The following is a 20,493-nucleotide window of genomic DNA, read 5'->3' on the forward strand; positions in this document are numbered from 1 at the left end:
GTTTTTTTAATAGCTACGGCTACGACTATGGGATGGATTATCGATTTAAAGCGAAAGAGATCAAAGAGATTTCATCGAAGAGGAAATAAGTACTATATATAATATATATCTTGCGGGCAGAATAGGAACGTTACGCACAGGTGTGCATCGGCGTCATTTAACCGATCGACTTTCACTGGCGGGTCTCTGAACTCGCCGCGGCCTCTCTCTCACGAAGAAATACGCCTCTTCCGGTTCGTTTCGAACCGGCCTCGTCGTTCGTGAACTTGAAAATTAAACCGGCTGCGAACCGTCGACAAAGTTTCGCGCGTCTCTGGAATTTCATGATAAGAATCTGCGTGTGCAATAATTAAGACTCACAGATATGTCGCGTGCGAACAATGGGACTTAGAAACGGAATAAATGCATATTGTTCTGCGGCTTTTCTAATGAATCATTTTAAATATAGTGGAAAACAGCAATCATATTTTACACGAGATTCCTTTAATCTACACGAAAAGAAGATGATTATATTTTGAAAGAGATAAATTTCAATAAGAATAATTTTTTTCGAAGATAATCCAACACAAAAAGAAAACATAATAAAAACATAATTGTAAATAATATTTATTTTATATAGAGATTAATTCCTTTAATCTACACGAAAAGAAGATGATTATATCTTGAAAGAGATAAATTTTAATAAGAATAATTTTTTTCGAAGATAATCCAACACGAAAAGAAAACATAATAAAAACATAATTGTAAATAATATTTATTTTATATAGAGATTAATTCCTTTAATCTACACGAAAAGAAGATGATTATATCTTGAAAGAGATAAATTTCAATAAGAATAATTTTTTTCGAAGATAATCCAACACAAAAAGAAAACATAATAAAATCATAATTGTAAATAATATTTATTTTATATAGAAATTAAAAACTGTGTGTTGGATAAAAGATTAGACTAAAAGTAGAAGATAATGGATCGATGCTCTTATTAAGAAAATTGCCGTGAAGTATCTATTTATCTTTTTGTTTACATTCTGTTTAAGGAGAAACTGGACGGATTAGCTATATCAAAAGTTAATAAACATAATACATTTCGAAGTTTATAAATATGACATTACGCAAAGCACGCTTTAATTAAAATATAAAATTAATAATTAATTTATGAAATAGAGTACAAATATTAGCTTATACTAACTTTTTTATAGTACCTGTATTACAAAGATTTTATACTAGAGTGATCGTACCCAAAAATTTATGAAAATAAAAATTTTAATTTTACAAGACAAATTTTTAATTTAAATCACGAATTGATTACTAATTTTATATTTTAAAAGGCTAAAAATTGTTTTTTTGCACAATGTCAAATTCATAAAACTCGAAATGTATTAGATTTATTAACTTTTGACATAACTGATCCATCCAGTTCCTCCTTAAATCAAAATCGTAATTAAAATTATAACAAAATTCATCATGAATTAATTTATAGGGACTTTATCGATAACAATACGTTCGATGATTGTGTTCAATTCGCGTATATATATATTTTGTAAAAATTAAATGAAAGATTATAAATGAAAAATGATGTTCTATAAACAAAACTCTTCCACGTGGAAACCGGCAATTAAAATCCCAAGAATTGTAAATCAAAAATTAAATTAAATTAAATTAAATTAAATTTAAGCTTTTGAGAGAATTAGAAGATGTAAACCTATAAAACCGTAAAAAATTATAATTCCAAAACATTGAAGAACTTGTTTCGTGAATACCGTTATAAGAAATCTCGTATTTTAAAATCTTGTGTTGGAAATTTGACAAGTTCAAGAGCGCGAAATGAAAGCGGTGCAAAGTTGAGAAATGAAGCGCGAAATATATGAGTACCGAGAAAGTATTGAGAGGAGAAGAAGCACTGGAGATAAAGATGTAATGACGCGGCCCAAACGTCGTCCTGAATGTGTAAATCCTTTTTGCAACGGCCGAGTAATTGGAACAAACGGAAGTATCGCATCATTCCTACAAATTAAATTCGTCAAGGTACAAATAAAAGTTGCATTCATTTGCAAAGTATAACAAAAGTGTGAGTAAGTTTTTTTTTCTTTTTTAAATTTCTCGGATGACACGTTTTTGCGTACAATGATATTATTGCATCCCTTCCCTTCTCTATCTATTCGATTAAGAAAACATTTTCATTATTTTATATATATATAGTGCACTCTTAAAAAAATTATTTACCTCGCATAACGAATTTTCTTGTTGACAAATAATGTATCCGACATTGAAGCGAGAAGCGAGAAATTTACATAGATACTGCAAATTAAAAATACCAGTCTTTCTGTTTTGTATATTTTTAGAATACGAAAAATGTCCCTTGAACGATTAAATTTAAGCTTCTAAAAAAAAACTTTGATATCTGAAAAGAAGACAATTTTTTATTAATTATAGCATAGTTTTCTCTTTCATTAATATTTGTCATATACTTAAATTATATATATAAATTATTATATTATATATTACATATAAAAATCAGTTATGTATGTGCAATTTTTTCCCTCTAAATAGATTGCAGGAAATGGAAAGAAGAAAAAGAGAGAAAGAGAGAGGTGATTTATTTCGAAGGGATGAAACCTATCAATAATTTATATTAATCGATTAATATTTATTACTGATGATTATTGTTGTAGCTTCCTCGAAGGTGTTTTCCTTTGATCTCGGGATTATTTAACAATCGGAAAAGGACTTGCTCTCGCGGAAGGGTTTAAGCGAAGACTTGTCTCGTGCCACCACGACGGAAGAAGGCGAAGACGGGCGCGAGAAGTAGGTCGGAGAGAAGCCTCGCTCCTACGTTGGTCGGCCTCTGGTTGAACGAGTCTCAGTCAGTCTCGCGAGGATATCCCGGGAGTTAACAGGTGTTTGTAGGAGCAGACCCTCCGCGAAGAGACGTCCGTCTCATCCTCTCTTCCCTATCGTCGCTTTCGCCTCGTCGTCGGTATCGAGATCCGCACATCCGTCAATTCATCGACGAGACAATACCGGTGATTTTCGCGGAACATGCGGTCCTGAGGAAAGGTCCTCGTGTCTCTTCCTCCGTGCGCCTGTATTTTTTTTTTTTATTTCTTTCGGAGATCGTTAGAAGAAGATCCACGGGAAATATGACGACGATAAGAAGATATCAAGTAAGTTTTATCTTATGTGTCATTAAATAAAAATAAAAATCTCAGGATGACGTGATTTTTGCAGAAAGTTCGACATTCAAAGGTTCAAGTCTTACCTTTTGAAAAATTAATTAGCGAGTAGCCATGTGACAACTATGTGACAGGAGCGAATCTTCTCATTAAATTTTCATTTTTTATTATTTTATTTATTGACAGCTTCTATTATTATTTTTTGAGAAATAAATTAGTGCACTCGATTCTTGATCAAATATTCATAAGTGCATAATTAATCGATATAATTTATTGCGGAAGAAGAAGGGCTTCTCGCACAGTTGAATTAACCATCTCTCTCGTCGTTGCTTTGACAACCATCTGTATGTCTACGAGACATTCGCTTCTATACGAAAGGATGCGAATGATCTTGCCTAATCTCTTTATGAATGAGATCCTAACAAGAGCACTGTGACAACGCACTGCATGATTAATTAAGCCGTAAGAAATTCGTGCAGGCCCGTAAATATACACGTTATGCTTTATCTCCGCTCACGATCGGTGCAATAACGAACCGTGAACGATTCCGCGGTTAATCTCGACCATCTCTGTGACCGTATCCCGCGCGTAATCGATCGGCACGCGTGACGACATCCGACCTTCATGATCGATGGTAAAGCGCGTGGGTGGACGTTTCCGGACGCGACAGGCGGACGGAGATCGGGAAACAAAAAAACTAGATCGAGCTTAATTGCCGTGCAATTAATGTCGACTCGTGAATTTTCTGGAGCGGAAACCCATGTGGGTGACGTGCATCGCTGCCACGCTATCATTGTGCATCATGTCATTTCCACAGTACGTTATAATGCGTACCGTTCACTCCGCGAATTAACTGGCTGACATTTATGTCCCAAACGATTTTAATTCAAACCCTTAAACGCGAAGAGGTAAATCGTTAAAAAAAAAAAAAAAAACGAATTTTTCCCTTTTAATTATTAAGATTTTAAGTTTTGAAAAGTCTCTCAGAGACTTACCCGAATTAAAATTTTATTTCTACGTTCAACTTGAATTTTCTCACGTTTATGAATTTGATCGTGTCAAGCATCAATCATTGACAATCGATAGTCACTGGAATGAAAAAAATATCGCGCGTTCCTGCTAATGACAGATTGTTGAAATTATTTGAAGACGAAAAGGCGAATATATCAAAATATCAAAGCAATAATAATATTTTAATTGAAAAAAGAACGTTTAAAGTTGGCGAAAAATTCCTGCTTACAGATACGATACATCGCACATTAATCTAAGATTCTTCTCGTCTATTGGTCCATTTTCAAATGCTAATATAATTTCGAATATTGATAAAATTTTGCAATAATATCGAATAACAATAGAAAAATATTATAAAATCTTCGCGTTAAAATGCGATGCATATCAAAACTATCAGATGAAACGTATTACAAATGCATAAAATGTCTGCGATATGATAAAAATATTCTTTTTTATCTCGCATAAGAAAAATCATGTTAAATCAATTTAGCCAATATTTTCTAGACTTTATTTTTATTACGGATATAAAAAAATTATTTATATTAAAGTATTTACATTGTATGAAAGACAATATCATTTTCTTAATTTTATAATATGTCATTACTTTGACAGCTCAATGCGCATCGTTTGAACGCGAAATTTTGTAATATTTTTATACTGTAAAAAATTATATGTCAATAATGAAAAATAAATTGATATTCAAGAACTGTGCGATGTATCGTGTCGACAAATACAAACTGTGAGCAACTTAATTTGTCGAAAACTTTCAAAATGCTTCCATTTACAAATTTATTACAGAAATATCAATATCTCTTGATATTAAGATTTTCTACAATTTAAGACTCCATCGTTAACAGGTGATGTACTAATTCTATAAATATTCTGACACCTTATATATACTATATATATATATATATATATATATATACGAGTATGAGATCGGAGATGTACGAATGAGTTAGCGCACGCGTGCTTCTCGCCAAACGCGTGCACAGGGAAAGCATGTCGTTCCATTTCACTTGTCGCTCGGTCCATAGCCACCTTTCACGATTTTATTTCATTTTACCCGCTTTTTGCGCGTATATAAGCGTGCGATTAGAAAGTATTTTTTTCCACCGTAACATTATATATATACTTCGACCGTGTCTCGTTAACGAGAACTTTAAACGGTTATTGAAAAAGCGATGCTCTCCAAATGCTAGTGTAATAGCCTTCACAGAAAACGATTGAAAGTTGTGAATAACGCAGGTCGAATCAGCAAATACAACGCATGAGATTTGCCGATTCTTGAGAGATTATTATCTCTATGTCAATTTAATATAATATCTATATATGCTTAAAGATATTTCTTTAAAAAAATATTTCGTTACACTTCTGTCACTTACTTTCAATACACGCCGTCTGAGATTTTATAATTCACGCAATGTGAGTCAGCTGCGAATTTAATTTGGCGCGCGATCACGCGACGACAGATGCGCGTAATCCGTCACGTTTTATAATAGAAAGTAACCCATCGCTCGCGCGATTACTACACTGCTATTTTCTAATCCAAGGAAAGAATGCCCGGCAATCTCTCTCCGCGAGCTATTAAATTTCTCTCATCGCGGCGGCTATTGCCGTTTCGATGACTCAATCAGCCGAATATTGAATATTACGAATATCGACATTTTTGCTTCCTCCATAGAGGAAGCTTTGTTCTCGTGAAATCTTTTTTTTTTTCAGTTTTCTATGCCAAGAGAGGAATGTACATTAAATAACTCTAATTTCCACAATTTTTGAAATGCTGGGCTAAATTTTTTTAAATAAATAGAGTATCATTAAATAATGGCTGATATTAAATTTGGTGAAGATCGATAAAAGGATTCATTTTTTATAAAATTTTGAATTTTTTCCGAAATGTTTGAACACGCTCCAACTTTTGCAAATTTTTAGATATCGGGTTAAATTTTTTTAAATAAATAAAGTATCATTAAATAATGGCTGATATTAAATTTGGTGAAGATCGATAAAAGGATTCATTTTTTATAAAATTTTAAATTTTTTTGAGAAATGTCTGTGCACGCTCTAACTTTTGTAAATTTTCGAGATATCGGGCTAAATTTTTTTACATAAATAAAGTATCATTAATGAATGATTGGTATTGAATTTGATGGGAATTGGTAAAGAATTTATTTTTTATAAAATTTTGAATTTAAAAAAAAATGTCTGTGCACGCTTTAACTTCCACAAATTGCATCGATATAGAGATATCGAGCTAAAATTATTTAACACGATGAAGCTTCCTCAATGGAGGCAATGTGCAAGTTTCTAATTTGCACGATTTTCATCTTCTTTTTTTGCGACGACCTTTAATGACTCCGTAACTGCTAAAATGTTACCTCACGCGTACTTCGTACGCGTTGCAAATGCGAACGCACGCGATTTGCAAACAAACTGCGAATCTCTAGAAACTCGTAAGGTCGGCTTTCGAAAACCTTTTCTTAAACTCATTTTACATTCCGGTCGTCTTGTACTTCAATTCGTCGAGACGCAATCGAGCATGTACGCAACACATCGAATAGGAATCGTCGTTGATTTATGTAGGAATCATCATTGACGCGTATTATTTTCCGATGATACGCATTATCGCGTTATCTCTGTGATCGTAAATTGACAAACAATCAAAGTTGGTCACGAATTCAAGAAAATTTTACAATTTTGTGAATAGGTATAAAGTAACGTTTCTTAACTCTTCATTTTTGTCGCTATTAATTTGAAGAAACTTTGGAGGAGAAATTTATTGTGATCCTTAACATATTTAAGAGTTATTGATTTAGAATAACCGAATTAAAAATACTAGATAAATCAAATGATAAAATTGTTAAAAAGTGTAATTTTACCGAAACATAAAAATCTAGGAAATATATAATATTGCACGATTTAATTTATTCTTCAGATTACCTCTCTTCTCTTTTTCCTCGTCTTGACGCTTGGCACATGCAATGTCGAGCTACCCAAGCCGAGCTACACCAGGACCATGTTGAAAGTTTCCCGAAGTCTCCCGGGCGAGACGGAAGAGCTGAAAGTACGAACAAGCGAGGGCAACGTAGCCACTTTAATCGTTAAGCGACGAGACAAATCGTCGTTCACCTTCGACGATTCGAAGCTCGCATCAAAACCTGTTCAAGCAGAATCGAATGTCACCGCGGAGAACAAAAGCGATTCGAGTATACGGAATGAATCGAAACTTGCCGACGACAGCGGCAGCGAAACCAGAAAAAAGAACGATGTGCGAAGGCTCGAAGAAGCTCAAGTAGCACAGATCAGAGCAACGTTCTCCGAAGTGTCGGGATCGAAGGACGAAACACCGAACGTCAACCGGACCGACGCGAAACCGATATCCGAAAAAAATAATCCAATTAACGGCAGCGTAATCGATTACGGGAACTGGACACCGCTAGACGCGGATGGAAGAGCGTTGAAACAGATGGAGCCGGAAGAAGAGGAGGAGTATAAGAATTGGAAACCTTTGGGGACGAATCTGAAGGCTACGATCGAGGAAAGGACGAGTTATGACGAAGGCAGAATCGGCGATATTTTGTTCGCCAGAAACCCCCAAGAACGGATTCAGAGAAATGTCGATTTACGAGACGGAAGCGATAAGAACGAACGATCTGTCTACACATATGTGCCTCGTCAGTCTACGAGGACGAATATTGGGGCGAATCTGTCGAAAAATCGAGACGGCAAAACCGTTCCCGCGGAGGTGATCGTCCGATCAGAGATCAACGTGAAGACCGCGCCCAAGAGAACGCCCATGTCGCTAGACGTGGATGGTACGCCGGTGATCCATGGTACGAGAGTACCTGACGAACCCATCGATAAGATACAAATTTGGCGAAACGCTCGAGTTATTAACAACAGGTTGATAAATCTCGAAGGGAACACCGCGGGAGTCACCATGGAACCCTCCGTTGGGCCTTACCCTGGCGATAATATCGAGAAGAAGCAAAAGTTCGATAAGTTCTTTAAAGATATCAATCGAAGGTAAGTCAGACCCAAATTGTTTATTTAAACAATTAAAGAAAAGCTTTTAAAAGATTATTTATAACAATTTAATAGCGTTTGTTCAGAAATGAAGATATGTTTAGAAGCTACCTTGATTCTGATATCTTTTCCCTAATTGATAATTTAAATTAATTACTTAAATGTATTTTGATGACATTGTGAATTATCCAATCTCCCAACCTTATCAAAATCATTATTTAGATTCGACGATACTTGGTACGCTTTCTTTGATCTCCCGTTTTATTTCCCGTCAGATACGGTCGCGATTACGAGGAGGATGGCCGTAACATATACTTCGAGTGGGATCCGAGAAATTACAAGAGCGAAGCTTTGAAAGCCGAGGTGTACGAGCCGCGTAACGACCATTATCGTGCGAGCGTTCACAAGAGGATGCTGCATCCGGATAGCATGGCGAATTATCCGATCTCGCAACGTTATACCCCCGACAGCCAAACCATCGCACCCGTAGTCCTGAAATCCGGCGCCCGTGCGCCGGTTCTTCAGTACGCTCATCCCGAGCTGGGTGTGCAACCCGCCAAGATTTTGAAGAACGAGAAACGCCGCCCCGACAATTTCCCCGAAAACCAACACTCGTTTACCGAACAACGTCACAAGAAGAAATACGTGTTGAATGACAAGAATATTGTCGACAGCTACACGACGAAGAACTACTATCCGAATCAGCATTTCTACGGTCTGAAACGACCGAGCGAGCCGCCGTTTTGGATAAAGATTTCTGAGAATCTGAAGAATCAGATCTCCACCGGGGTCGAGAGGGTCTCGCAGTTCACTAGACCAGTGATCGATCCCCTGGTGGAAGCCACTCATAAGATCTCGCAAAACCTTGGTCTCTCCAGGGGCAAAGAAGCTCAGGACAAAATCGATACGATAGCTTCAGGCACCAGTATCCTGATACCGGCTTTAGGTCTCGTCGCGTCCGGAGCTGCGCTCGGAATAGGTGCCGTGGCAGTCGGCCGGTATCTCGATGTGGACGTCTTGAAACGATCAAACGCAGAGGACGATCTCCATCTCGAGCACAAACGGGCCTTGGAAGCTGGAGCGTACTTGAGAGCGATCGAGGACGAGAGTTCGAGATCGAACGAGGCGACTCCTTCGCGAACCACGTACGTTTTACGAAACGTCGCTCAAAACGACAAAGCGGGAGATGAAAATACGACTTCGATGGAGAACGACGGAGTCTTTTTAATTCTGGAAGACGAAGATAAGCGAAGCGCTGAAAGGATTGAAAATCGGGAGAGCAGACAGATGGTGGACGAGGTCGACTATGTAGAGACTAACGGACGAAGAAAAAGAAGAAGCCTCGATTATCTGAATATTCTTAAGACGGACGTTGACATGAGAAATCTAGTGCGTGGCAAGCGCTTTCAGAGGAAGGGAGCCGACTCCATCAGTGAAATCGTCGAGATCGATCTGCCTGCTAACGCAGATCGTATCGATATTACCGAATTCTTGATTCCAAAGAAGAGTAAAGAGAGACGTTCGAATGGAAATACCATGTTGACCGTTGATAACGGCAGCACGAGGATGAAAAATCTCAAAGCGGACATATCGGATCAAAACGCGTTGGAGAACAACGCGAAAATTGTTGGAGATGTCATCGATAATTTACAGGACATAGTTTCGACGAAAGAAGATAGTATTCAAGATCGAAGGGATGATACCGATGGTATTTTCGTCGCTCTGGACGACAAATCGCAAATTTTCAGGAGTAATCTCGTGAAGGGAACGATAAGAAAGATCGGAAAGATCGATGCAGACTTCTCAAAAGAGGACAACGGAAGACGAAAGCGCAACGTTGACAGCGATCAGGAACTCCTGGATGCTTTGCAAAATTTGGAGAACGCGGAAGTAGCCGAAATTGCTCACATACAAGGCGATTGGACGAATACGCCCTGTGCGAAGAGAATATTTTGCGACGCGATGATTCAAAAAGGATCCGACGCCTCAGTGCTTATGGAGAAGAAGATGGCAGCGTTATTAAGACTGTAAGTACTTTTGACACTCTTGTATTCACACTCTGTCTGTAGAAAACATTTTTACAACGCATATGAATATTTTTCACTTGAATAATAAGCTAGATAAGATCTTAAAACGTAACACATAATTATCATAAATACATATGATTATGCAAATTTAATTAATTATTTAAAATTGAGAAAAATATTGTATGATTTACATATGATAAAAGAAAAAAATTGATATTGTCATGAAATGTTTCCTTTTTATTCTTATATATACGTATATATGTATTTACTCTTTAATTTGCTTATTTATTCATTTCAGATTTCCGTTATTAAATAATTATCAAATTATATTTTTTCACTATATTTATACGTATATTTTTTATAATTTCTCCACTTTTTACATTACTTTATTTCTAATAACAAATTTTTTTTTTTAAATATTATTCAACTTTTATTTGAAAAAAAACCTACAAATTACATTCTATTCGATTATTAGAAATAATGCCTTATTAAAATTGACAAATAACAGTTTATCGCTTTATAAAGTAACGCATATAATTAGTATGAAATATCTATACATTTATTTCATTGACATTACGTTGATATTGCAATCTGACGATGTTCGCTGGGAAGAAATCTGATGAGAAACGGACGATAAATTGTTTTATCGTAATTTTTTATCATCTTTAACAGCGTCTTCATGAAACCGCACCGAGTAATTTAACTACCGCGGCTCGAACTATCGGGACTTTAACGGGCACCGATAACAGCCGGTCGAACGAAACTATAGAGTCGCGTATAACTTTCTTCCAGCTTTCGCCGACGACGTCCTACTGACTGATTCGACTTTTACCTCTTAGCACAGTTTCACTGTATGCGCATACTCGCGCCCTGTCTCTGACATCGCACCGGCCACGCGCGATAGGAAAGAATCCTCGAGAGTAGGAGAGAAATAGAAAGAAAAAAAAAATACAGACACGTTATCGAAAAGGAGAAATACCCAAAAAGATGTAGAGAAAACTGATGAGCCCGACCCCACGTCGGAATGTAATTCAATCACGTGTGCATTCGCTTTCCAATTCCCGTATAAAATTCGATTAAGTTGCATTCTGATGTAATTTATTGATAGTCATATTTATGTCATTTTAAAAATAATCCATTTTATATAAAATATATATTATCATATATTATAGAAATTAATACGTAACATGTTAACGAGCCAACAAATAATGTATACATGCTTTTCGTACGCTTGCATATTTTTGTACTTAAATAATTTCGGTATAATTAAAACTGTTTTTTTTTTCTTTCTTAAGGCTTGTTTCTAAGCATTTTCATTAAAAAATGGCAAATATTTTTGTATATTTCAAATAATTTCATTTTCGAAAAAAGATCCTCTCGATGGGTATATTGCTTACGATAAATTCAAAGCAAAATGAGAGAAATTAAGTTCGCGCGATGATACGCACGTTTCTTGCGAGAATAAATTGATAATGACAAATATATATGGCATTTAACAAGCCGTTTCCCCTGCGTCCGACAACCATGAGAGACTCCATTATTCAATTCGATTCATTGCAAACACCATGCATCCGTAGACCGAGGAGAGAGCAACGTTATATCATGTACCATGTTGTAAGTGTCCGAGCCAGTATTTTTCGCGTACGTGACAAGAATTTGCGAGACAAACGGCGTTCTTAAAAATAGCAGGAATTGCAATATTTTCCCTTTTATCAGATTTCTCTTCACGATTACATATATATTTTTTTCGTATAAGATTTTAACATTTTTTTCGGCAAATCTTTCTTTCAAATTTTGTACGATTAATGAGATGTATAATTGTTAGATTTTCATAGTCAATTGTTGGATTTGTTTTAGAAATTAATTAATTTTGAGATTTAATTAATTTAGAAATTTATTAAAATTTAGAGATTAATTAATGTATTTACAGACGCGGCGTACTTTTGAATCACCTTGTATCTTGAATTAGTACGCCGTAAGAAAGCGAGTTAATTGGAGCGAGCGATCGTTAACGGGACGCGGTGAAAAATGTCGATAAATTAAGGAATTCGCGATCTAGTGCACACTTAATTAATGATTAGTCGCGCTCAGTGTCGATCATTTGTCGAGGTGCGTCTCCAACTTTCTAACGATCCTATCGCTATTCTGTATCTAATCGTTTGCGCTTGCTTGCAGAATTCAGCCTGGAGCAGCTGTTCAAGTGTCCAGTCATTTCGAGGAGGTCATGAATGCTGTCAGGAGGCACGATTGTTCCATCTTTTTGTGTCCGCAGGCGAGACCCGGCAACGTCTTTCTTTAGAGATACGCGACTACAATTTTTTTTTTTAATCGCACACTCCTAAAATATTTATATTATAAAAGTACCGATTCAAAAGTTATTGGGAAATCAACATGACAAAATATTTCATATTATTAATTATTAACAATTCTTCGAATTCTTTAATTATAATTAAAAACGAGCGAGAAAGTGTTCTTTACAATGCAATTAATTTAAATGTGACTGTTTAAAATTGCTGGTATTTTAAAATACCGATAATAATGTAATGCGTTCTCTTTAGATTTGCCGGGTAAATTCGCAAAAAAAAAAAAAAATGATTGTCACGATATAGAATATTTTTCGAGTAACGGAGTCGTTGCGATTAAGCTTGTTAACGTTATATTTCGGGGAAAGAAAAACTTTATGAATTTTCACGTCCGCAACGATTTTATGGACGTTTTTTAACAAGTACATTTTCGATAAACATATCGAGTTGGCACAGAGCCACGACTGTATATATTTGCCATCGAGGCGATTTTATTTTAAATGCACACATAGTTATAATTTAGGTGATTAAGCATAGAATTTAGAGGGGGGAAAAAAAAAATGAAAGATCGGCGAATAATCAGTTGCATCAGTTGCAACTTCCGAATGTTTATCGCATCATAATCGCCCTTTGATAAACACTTTCGCCAATCGCTTCATTTTGTCTCACATTTCTAATTCCGTCCGAATAAATTATTTTGTAACGAGATATAATTTAATTCGACGCTCTGAGCATCAGAGAAGTAAATAAAATATTATAAGCGAATCTTAATGATTCGAAGATGGAGTCATTGCCAATTCGCGCGTCGGGCAATAAAAATATATTATTTATTTCTGTACCTTTCTATGCATACGACATTATGTTTATAAGAGTCGATAAATAAACGATATTTTCTACTACATACTCTTGCTTTAGTGACATCTCTTCGCAGATTTTGAGCAGCTGTTGGAAATAAAAGATTGGTCGATATTAATACGTTACTTTTGTCGAACACAAGCAACTTGGTACGTACTGTACTCGCACTTGATTCAGCACACGGTGATTACAAGCTACTCGTATTATTATCGATTGTTATCCGAAAGAGTTTAAAGAGGTATTCGTAGATGGTAGTGATTAAACCCTTTTTCATATGTACTGAGCAAGCGCAAAATCACGGCGGCGGTTTGGTACAATCGCGAGGAGCGTTTCAGTCAAGCGATAATTTTTATACCGTCAACTTCAATGAATATCGACGAAGGTAGAATATATTTCGAAAGATAGTAAAAAGATTCGCCCCGCAACTACAAATATAATCACATTATATTATGAAATAGTTATTTAATATATATATATATATAATAAAGTATGAAAATCATAGATTTTTGACCATAAACGTGCGTTAACACACAAAAACTCTTCCGATTTTAATATATAAAACATCGGTAAAGATTAATTATTACTAAATTACTGTTCGCGAGTGGCAATGTGTGAAAAATTTACAAGTTACAAAGTAATTATGTGATTATATTATGTGAGATATGTGCTGTGATTAATATTTTTTCAATTTTGTTACAATTCATTTATAAAACTCGCTTTCTTTTATTTCTTTTATATTATAAATGAATATAATGTTTATTGAATTTATTAATATATAAAAAAAAAAAAAAATTTTTTTTCTCGAGACGAATATATTCCGTTTGTTATTTAATATGTTATTTATTAAACTTTCTTCCGAATGCGATAGATATTACGTAATTATATTTGCATTATATTTGCAGTTTACTTGTTAAATATAAAGGAAAAAAACAAGCCGTTCTTAATAATTTGTTTCACAAGTTCGCGAAAATTAAAACTTATTGCAAGCACTCGCGTCTATAGATCTCACATAAAACATCGTGTTTCACGACAGTTTGTCAGGGTTGATGCCTTAAACTTTGGCAAAAAATATTCACTTTCAACGTGTAGATTGATTTAAAGTGTTTCTCAGTGAGAGAGTTGGATATGATGGTATAAATCAAAGGATATAATTATACTTATATACGAGTCGTACTTTGCTTCCCTCTGGCATAAACGGAGATATGGAAGCTTTTTATGAAAGTGAAAAAACAGCAATATTTCCTAGGAGGATAATAATACAAGGAAATTTTATGAACAGAGGTTTAATAGATCTAAATCTTGTTGTTTTATTTTTTTTTTCAACAAAATAATATTATTCTTTTGCCTTTCTTATGTATTATATATTTATCAATTTTAATATACATTGCCTGCCCCGAATACAAGATAAATAACATAGAAGAAAAATTACAAAGAAAATATAAGTGACTTAAATTCTAAAATATACGCGAGTACTAATTCAATAAATAGATTTGAGAAACGTAAAAAAAAAAAGCAATAAATAATTCCTGAGAATGTTTTAAATTAAATATGATTATTTAAAATATATAAGTGAAAAAAGGAAATGTTAGAAAATAACGTAAAATGATAACGTTACTTCTAAATGAACGTTAAGCTGTGATATTTGATGTAAAAATTGAATTTTTATTAGATTTGAGTTACGCGTTTGCTCTGAGCCGTCAATGTTTGCGGCTCTTAGGCGTATGGCCCGATCCATGTATTCCTTTAAGCAACATTCGTCGGCCAAGCATAACATTCATAATCGTTACGTGTATTCTGAGTTTTTACGTGATAATACCGCAGTTAATAAATATGTTTCGTGTTTGGGGTAATGTGGCTCGGATGGTGGAAGATATAGCTGCCGCCAATTTTAGTTTGATGGCATTGAGCAAGTTACTCGCTACTTGGTATTACAGCGAAAGTAAGCAATTACTTTGCAACAATAAAGATATTGAAGAAATTTCTATTTTTATTATAAATATGTTGATCGAATGAAATATTTTGGAAAAAGTTTGATTTATATTTGACTTGGCCACATATAATTAACGTATCAATATATGTGTGTGTTTAATTTGAAAGCACTTCGAACATTAATGATGTCAGTGATGACCGATTGGATAAATTCGACGAACAAGTGCGAGCGAAATACGATGCTGAGGTTCGCGAGACGCGGCAGGAGCTTATCTTTTAAATGTTACGCACTCGCGACGATCACAGTCTCCTTTTACATATGTTTTAATCTTCTGAAGCTTTATCAAAATATTCATCAATCTCAACGGAGCTTCGTTTATCATTTCGTTTATCCTTACAACGCTCAGAAGAGTCCGAATTACGAAATCACATTCGTCATCCAACTTTTTGGCGGAATATACACGGCACTAATCAACTGTACCGTCGACAGCTTCATTTCGATGCTCTTGCTGCATGTATGCGCGCAACTAATAAATCTACGAATGACACTCAACAATTCAATCGATGAACTAGCCAATAAATCTATATCCTATCCGAAATTTAAAGAAGGCTTAGCCGCGGTCGCTGTGCGACATAAACATCTTATCAGGTATGTCTTAAAGTATTTGTAGAGTAATTTTATAAAATATTCAAAAATATAATGTAACAAATATTTTTCTAATAAACAAATGTATGTTCCGAAATAGCAAGATTTTTCTATATACATAATGGGCTTTTAAATATTAAATATATTTTAAAATTTCATCAGATATAAATATAAAGGATAAAAAATGAAAAATCAAATCATTTTATTAAATATTAAAAAACAAATTATTTTTTTTTAAGATTAAGGAAATACAGTTGCGTAATTATTTAATAAAACAATCTATTTCTATATTCTTTTTTCTTAATATTGCTCTCTTAATGGCTGAATTTTCAGTGAAATCTTATTGCCATAACCAGTGATACACATAAGACGGAGAAGCAAAGTATGAGTATTTTCAGTGAAAATCAATAGAATCAGTAAATTATTTTTTCGGCAATTAATCACTCGTAACTTTTAATAAAATTATTTAAAAATTATATTTAATTTTATTAAACCAAATGATTAAATCTCATAGTTTATTTATTTCTAAATTAAAAAATGATTAACAATTGGACTAGTATGTATGTTCTTCAAAAACGAATGTATTTTAATGTGATAAAACACGATTTCGTATAGGAAAACGTTTCGAAGATTCTGATGCTGTTTTGATTATTTTATTTCAATATTCTTTTTAAACATAGTTAGATATATTCATATATTACAGAAATTATTTTATATATTCCAAAACATTTAGGAAAATTATCTTATAATCTTATCATCTTTCTTTTACTTTGAAAAAATAAATAAAAAAGAAAGATTTTGATATTTTAGTCATTTTCAAATGCATTCACTCTCCTAATATATATTAGAATTATAATAATAGTAAAGTCGATATTTTCTACAACGAGTGAATAATATAAATAATTTTTCAAGGAATGTAAAGACAATCAACAACTGTTATAGCGCAGTGCTATTCGTGCATATGCTAGCGGCTACTTTTCAACTATGTTTTCAAACTTTTCGAATTTACACGGTAAGTAGAATGACTTTTAAGTATGTCTATAAATATAAAAGAGTAACTATATAAGTATATTCTCTTTTTACTTGAATATTTTTGCATATGTTGTAATAGAAACATTATTCAATTTATATATATAGAAATAATATATATATAATATACATATTTATATATACATATACAGGGTGTATCTGAATGATGCACTAAACTTTAGGAGCATATTCTAGAGATCAAAATAAGACTTTTTTTTTCCTATGAACATGGGTCCTCAAATGAACCCTCCTTCGAGCTAGAAGCCCCTAAAGTTTGAAGAAAAGATTAAAAATTGACTGTATTTCAGAAAAAAAAAATGGCAGAAGGTTGAATAGCCTAGTAAATTATGAAGTAAAGTAAGCCACTAAAATGAAAAAATAAAAACATATTTCACATATTTTCGAATTTTACCTCGGAGAGGAGTTCATTTGCGGATCCATGTTCATAAGAAAAAAAAAGTCTTATTTTGACCTCTAGAATATGCTACTATAGAGTTTAGTGCATCATTTCAGATACACTCTGTATATATACACAAATATATATACACATACATATATATAATACGTACATACATATATAATAATAAAGTTAATCCTTCTCACATTATACTACATTTAACTTGAATATTATGACATAATTATACTATCATATGCATATGCGCTGAGAGAAACGTATATATCTTCAGATAATAATAGACAAATTAGATGTATCTGTTTTCAAAATGGCTTTTGTCTCGTTTTATGTTGTTCTTGTGTTGACGCATTTGTACATTTATTGCTACTCAGCTGAAAGACTCTTAACAGAGGTAAGACGGTTGTTGACGTGTAAGTTAGCATGATTTGTGCAAAATAAAAAGTGCAATTTTCAGAATATTAGTATGGCGTATAGCGTATATGAATGCAAATGGTATAATATACCGGCCAAAGATGCGAAGAACTTAATAATTATTGGATATGGATCTTTAATACCGCTTAAATTAACAGCTGGAAAATTCGGAATTTTTTCGATGGAGTTGTTCGGAGCGGTGAGAGACTTATTCTTTAAAATATATTATTTTTTATGCGATGCTCGTACAAATAATCCTAAGTTTCCTTAATACGTTATTAAGTAAATATTGTTTTTAATTATATAGAATTATATATAAAAAATATATCTTAAAACTACTGTACATATCTGTACATATCTGTTAAATCTGTGAATTAATTAGAATAAAAAATCTTAATAATCGACAATGCTGATAACACAGTATGTTTTTGAATTATATGCAATTCAAATTCACCGATTGATATAGCGTATAATTAGCACGCGTTCAAATTCGTAACTTACGCACATATTAAAATCTGCCATCTGATATGGATTTCGAAGCTAATTTTATTTTTAATGGATAAAAATTATTATATTTCTATATTATATTCCTCGTGTAAATAAATTATTTAATAATATAAAAATTGCTATAATAAATAAATGGATAAAATAAAAATTCTAATATATGAATTATTCCTTAATAATTCGTGATTGCCTCTATGAGATTACGAAAAGAAACTGTCACCATGAGTAGTTGTGCTATTGCATAATTCTTCCAAACATCACTATTTAAAATATTATGTTAATATAATAAATAAAGATTACCTTGTTAGAATCTTTATTGTATTAACATAATATTTTATGTCATGACAGTTCCGTTAGAAATTGTTTAATAACACAACTACAATATAATATGTTTGTAATGTAAAAATATTAAAATGATCTAATTTATCGAAATATTACATAAATAATTCAATTGCGATATGCCACCATTATATTATTGCCATTCATTTTAGTGCACATTTTAATATTACTGTCATATTTTTGTAATATTCCAGAAATATTCATGCTATATCTTATTGTAATATTGCTATGGAAAAATAATATTGCTGTGATATTGCTGTTATATTATGTGCTATATAGGACTTTCCAATGAAAACAAAGATGAATCTTTTTACTTCATATCCGAGTAATAGAATTTTTTATTCTAATTAATCTGCATAATACGCTATTAAAAAGTGGAAAAATGTATTATTGTGGAACATCTTGCATATCATATTTTACATATGCATGTTATATTATATATAATCATTATTTACCATAAAAATAAAACAAAATTTAAATACTCTTAATTTTCATTTTTAGATGGTGAAAACGGCAATGGGATATTTATCTATGTTGGTGACAATAAAAGATTAGAGAAACTATAATAGAAAATAGAGAGAAGATAATATCCGTGTATGTGTGTATATATATATATATATATATAGAAAATATTATAGAACCAAATTTAGAGTGTTTATAACTGTCTACTATTTATTTTATAGTAATTAAATGACTAGCTTTATATATATTCGCTGAACATATTTTTGCGCCATGATACTCGTTCGTTATTTCCTATTCTGTCTTATAAATACATTGAGATAATAATTATATTAAACTAAACTTTTATAAAAACAAGATATGAATGTAAGGCTCTTAACGAATAAAATCAAGAATATCGAAATAAAATGGCAATATGAGCCAAACGCGGTATTAAGGGCGTATAAATATTTATTTTAAAAGAATTATATTAAAATTCAAAGTTGCGAAAAGCGGACATTTCGGTCTTTTTTTTTTGTCCAGCGCATCGAATAATAAAAATACGAAGAAAAATTAAATATAAGCATCTGAATGAGTCTTAAACGATTAAAAGCGCATAATTACAAAGACGATAACTTGAGGTAGATAGCGCAAATCTCTCAAGTCATCTGTAAAGACAAAAACCATTGTTCAAGGTACCGTATCATAACGAGGAAGAATGAATCCTTAATTCTTTGGTCGAAAATTGAATCCAAAAACATGGCGGTACGTTATTATTAATCGTGTCTGTAAAATAAGCGTAGCAGTTTATGTCGGAAAATGACGAGAGAGAAAGTCTATGTCGGAAATTACAGTTGCAAAACTTACAAGAGAAGTAACGCGCAAGGAAAATTCGAGATGTAAGATCTTGGAGAACTAGACTCACTGATTATCGACGCAACAAAGAGAAAATTATCGTTAGACGAAAGAGGTGAGAGAATAAAAACAAACGTTAAGATCTTACATCTCAAATTTTCTTTTCTTTCTTTTTTTTTTTTTTTTTTTAAGAGAATATTGTATTTCTTTATGTCGATTTCAATAGGCTTACAATTAATCAAGATAAATATATAACACATGTTCGTCAGAGACTCTTTAAGACAAAGATTCAATAAGACTTCAAAAAATTTGAAATATGTTACCTATTTTCACAATTAATTCTCTTAAAAACAAAGCGTTGTAAAAAAAGTTATTCCGCATGTTCAACTTATTTTCATTTAAATAATTAATAAAAAGAAACTATTTCAACTTTTGTATTAATTGATATATCAAACGATTCGAACCATTTGTAAAGCCATATAGAGTACATCGTAAATTTTTGAAACTTTAAGGTAGTTGCCCTAGTTGGTAT

The 20,493-nt window shown here is 33.0% G+C and overlaps 3 protein-coding genes and 1 long non-coding RNA gene across 5 annotated transcripts in view; 2 read left to right on the top strand and 2 right to left on the bottom strand.

Annotated features, from left to right (window-relative positions):
* LOC138935415 (uncharacterized) overlaps window positions 1–20,493 on the bottom strand; it is a 90,240-nt gene that overhangs the window by 19,045 nt on the left and 50,702 nt on the right. The window lies entirely within an intron of this gene.
* Window positions 1,775–13,600, bottom strand: LOC138935562 (uncharacterized). Its single transcript, XR_011447255.1, has 4 exons — window positions 13,445–13,600; window positions 2,655–3,083; window positions 2,224–2,401; window positions 1,775–2,004 (listed from the first exon to the last, which is right to left on the bottom strand). It is a non-coding gene; the product is annotated as an uncharacterized lncRNA (long non-coding RNA).
* On the top strand, window positions 2,870–13,425 carry LOC138935560 (uncharacterized). The gene is made up of 4 exons (XM_070300217.1): window positions 2,870–3,164; window positions 7,120–8,210; window positions 8,486–10,237; window positions 12,413–13,425. The coding sequence occupies exons 1-4, from the start codon at window positions 3,141–3,143 to the stop codon at window positions 12,534–12,536; spliced, it is 2,991 nt and encodes a 996-aa protein (XP_070156318.1). The 5' UTR covers window positions 2,870–3,140; the 3' UTR covers window positions 12,537–13,425.
* On the top strand, window positions 13,591–19,265 carry LOC138935561 (odorant receptor 4-like). Its single transcript, XM_070300218.1, has 7 exons — window positions 13,591–13,777; window positions 15,065–15,334; window positions 15,493–15,973; window positions 16,883–16,982; window positions 17,686–17,805; window positions 17,869–18,024; window positions 19,170–19,265. The coding sequence occupies exons 1-7, from the start codon at window positions 13,762–13,764 to the stop codon at window positions 19,221–19,223; spliced, it is 1,197 nt and encodes a 398-aa protein (XP_070156319.1). The 5' UTR covers window positions 13,591–13,761; the 3' UTR covers window positions 19,224–19,265.

The sequence above is a fragment of the Polyergus mexicanus genome, unplaced genomic scaffold (genome assembly GCF_030449975.1).
Source record: "Polyergus mexicanus isolate NDT 795.1 unplaced genomic scaffold, iyPolMexi1.0 SCAF_8, whole genome shotgun sequence".
Taxonomy (NCBI): Eukaryota; Metazoa; Arthropoda; class Insecta; order Hymenoptera; family Formicidae; genus Polyergus; species Polyergus mexicanus.

Excerpts from the sequence above, each read along its gene's own strand:
- LOC138935561 (XM_070300218.1), top strand. Across the intron at positions 16,983-17,685 it reads AAACTTTTCGAATTTACACG|ATAATAATAGACAAATTAGA; the intron begins GTAAGTAGAATG and ends ATATATCTTCAG. Across the intron at positions 17,806-17,868 it reads CTGAAAGACTCTTAACAGAG|AATATTAGTATGGCGTATAG; the intron begins GTAAGACGGTTG and ends TGCAATTTTCAG.
- LOC138935560 (XM_070300217.1), top strand. The coding sequence starts at position 3,141 with ATGACGACGATAAGAAGATATCAA. Across the intron at positions 3,165-7,119 it reads CGACGATAAGAAGATATCAA|ATTACCTCTCTTCTCTTTTT; the intron begins GTAAGTTTTATC and ends TTTATTCTTCAG. Across the intron at positions 10,238-12,412 it reads ATGGCAGCGTTATTAAGACT|AATTCAGCCTGGAGCAGCTG; the intron begins GTAAGTACTTTT and ends GCTTGCTTGCAG.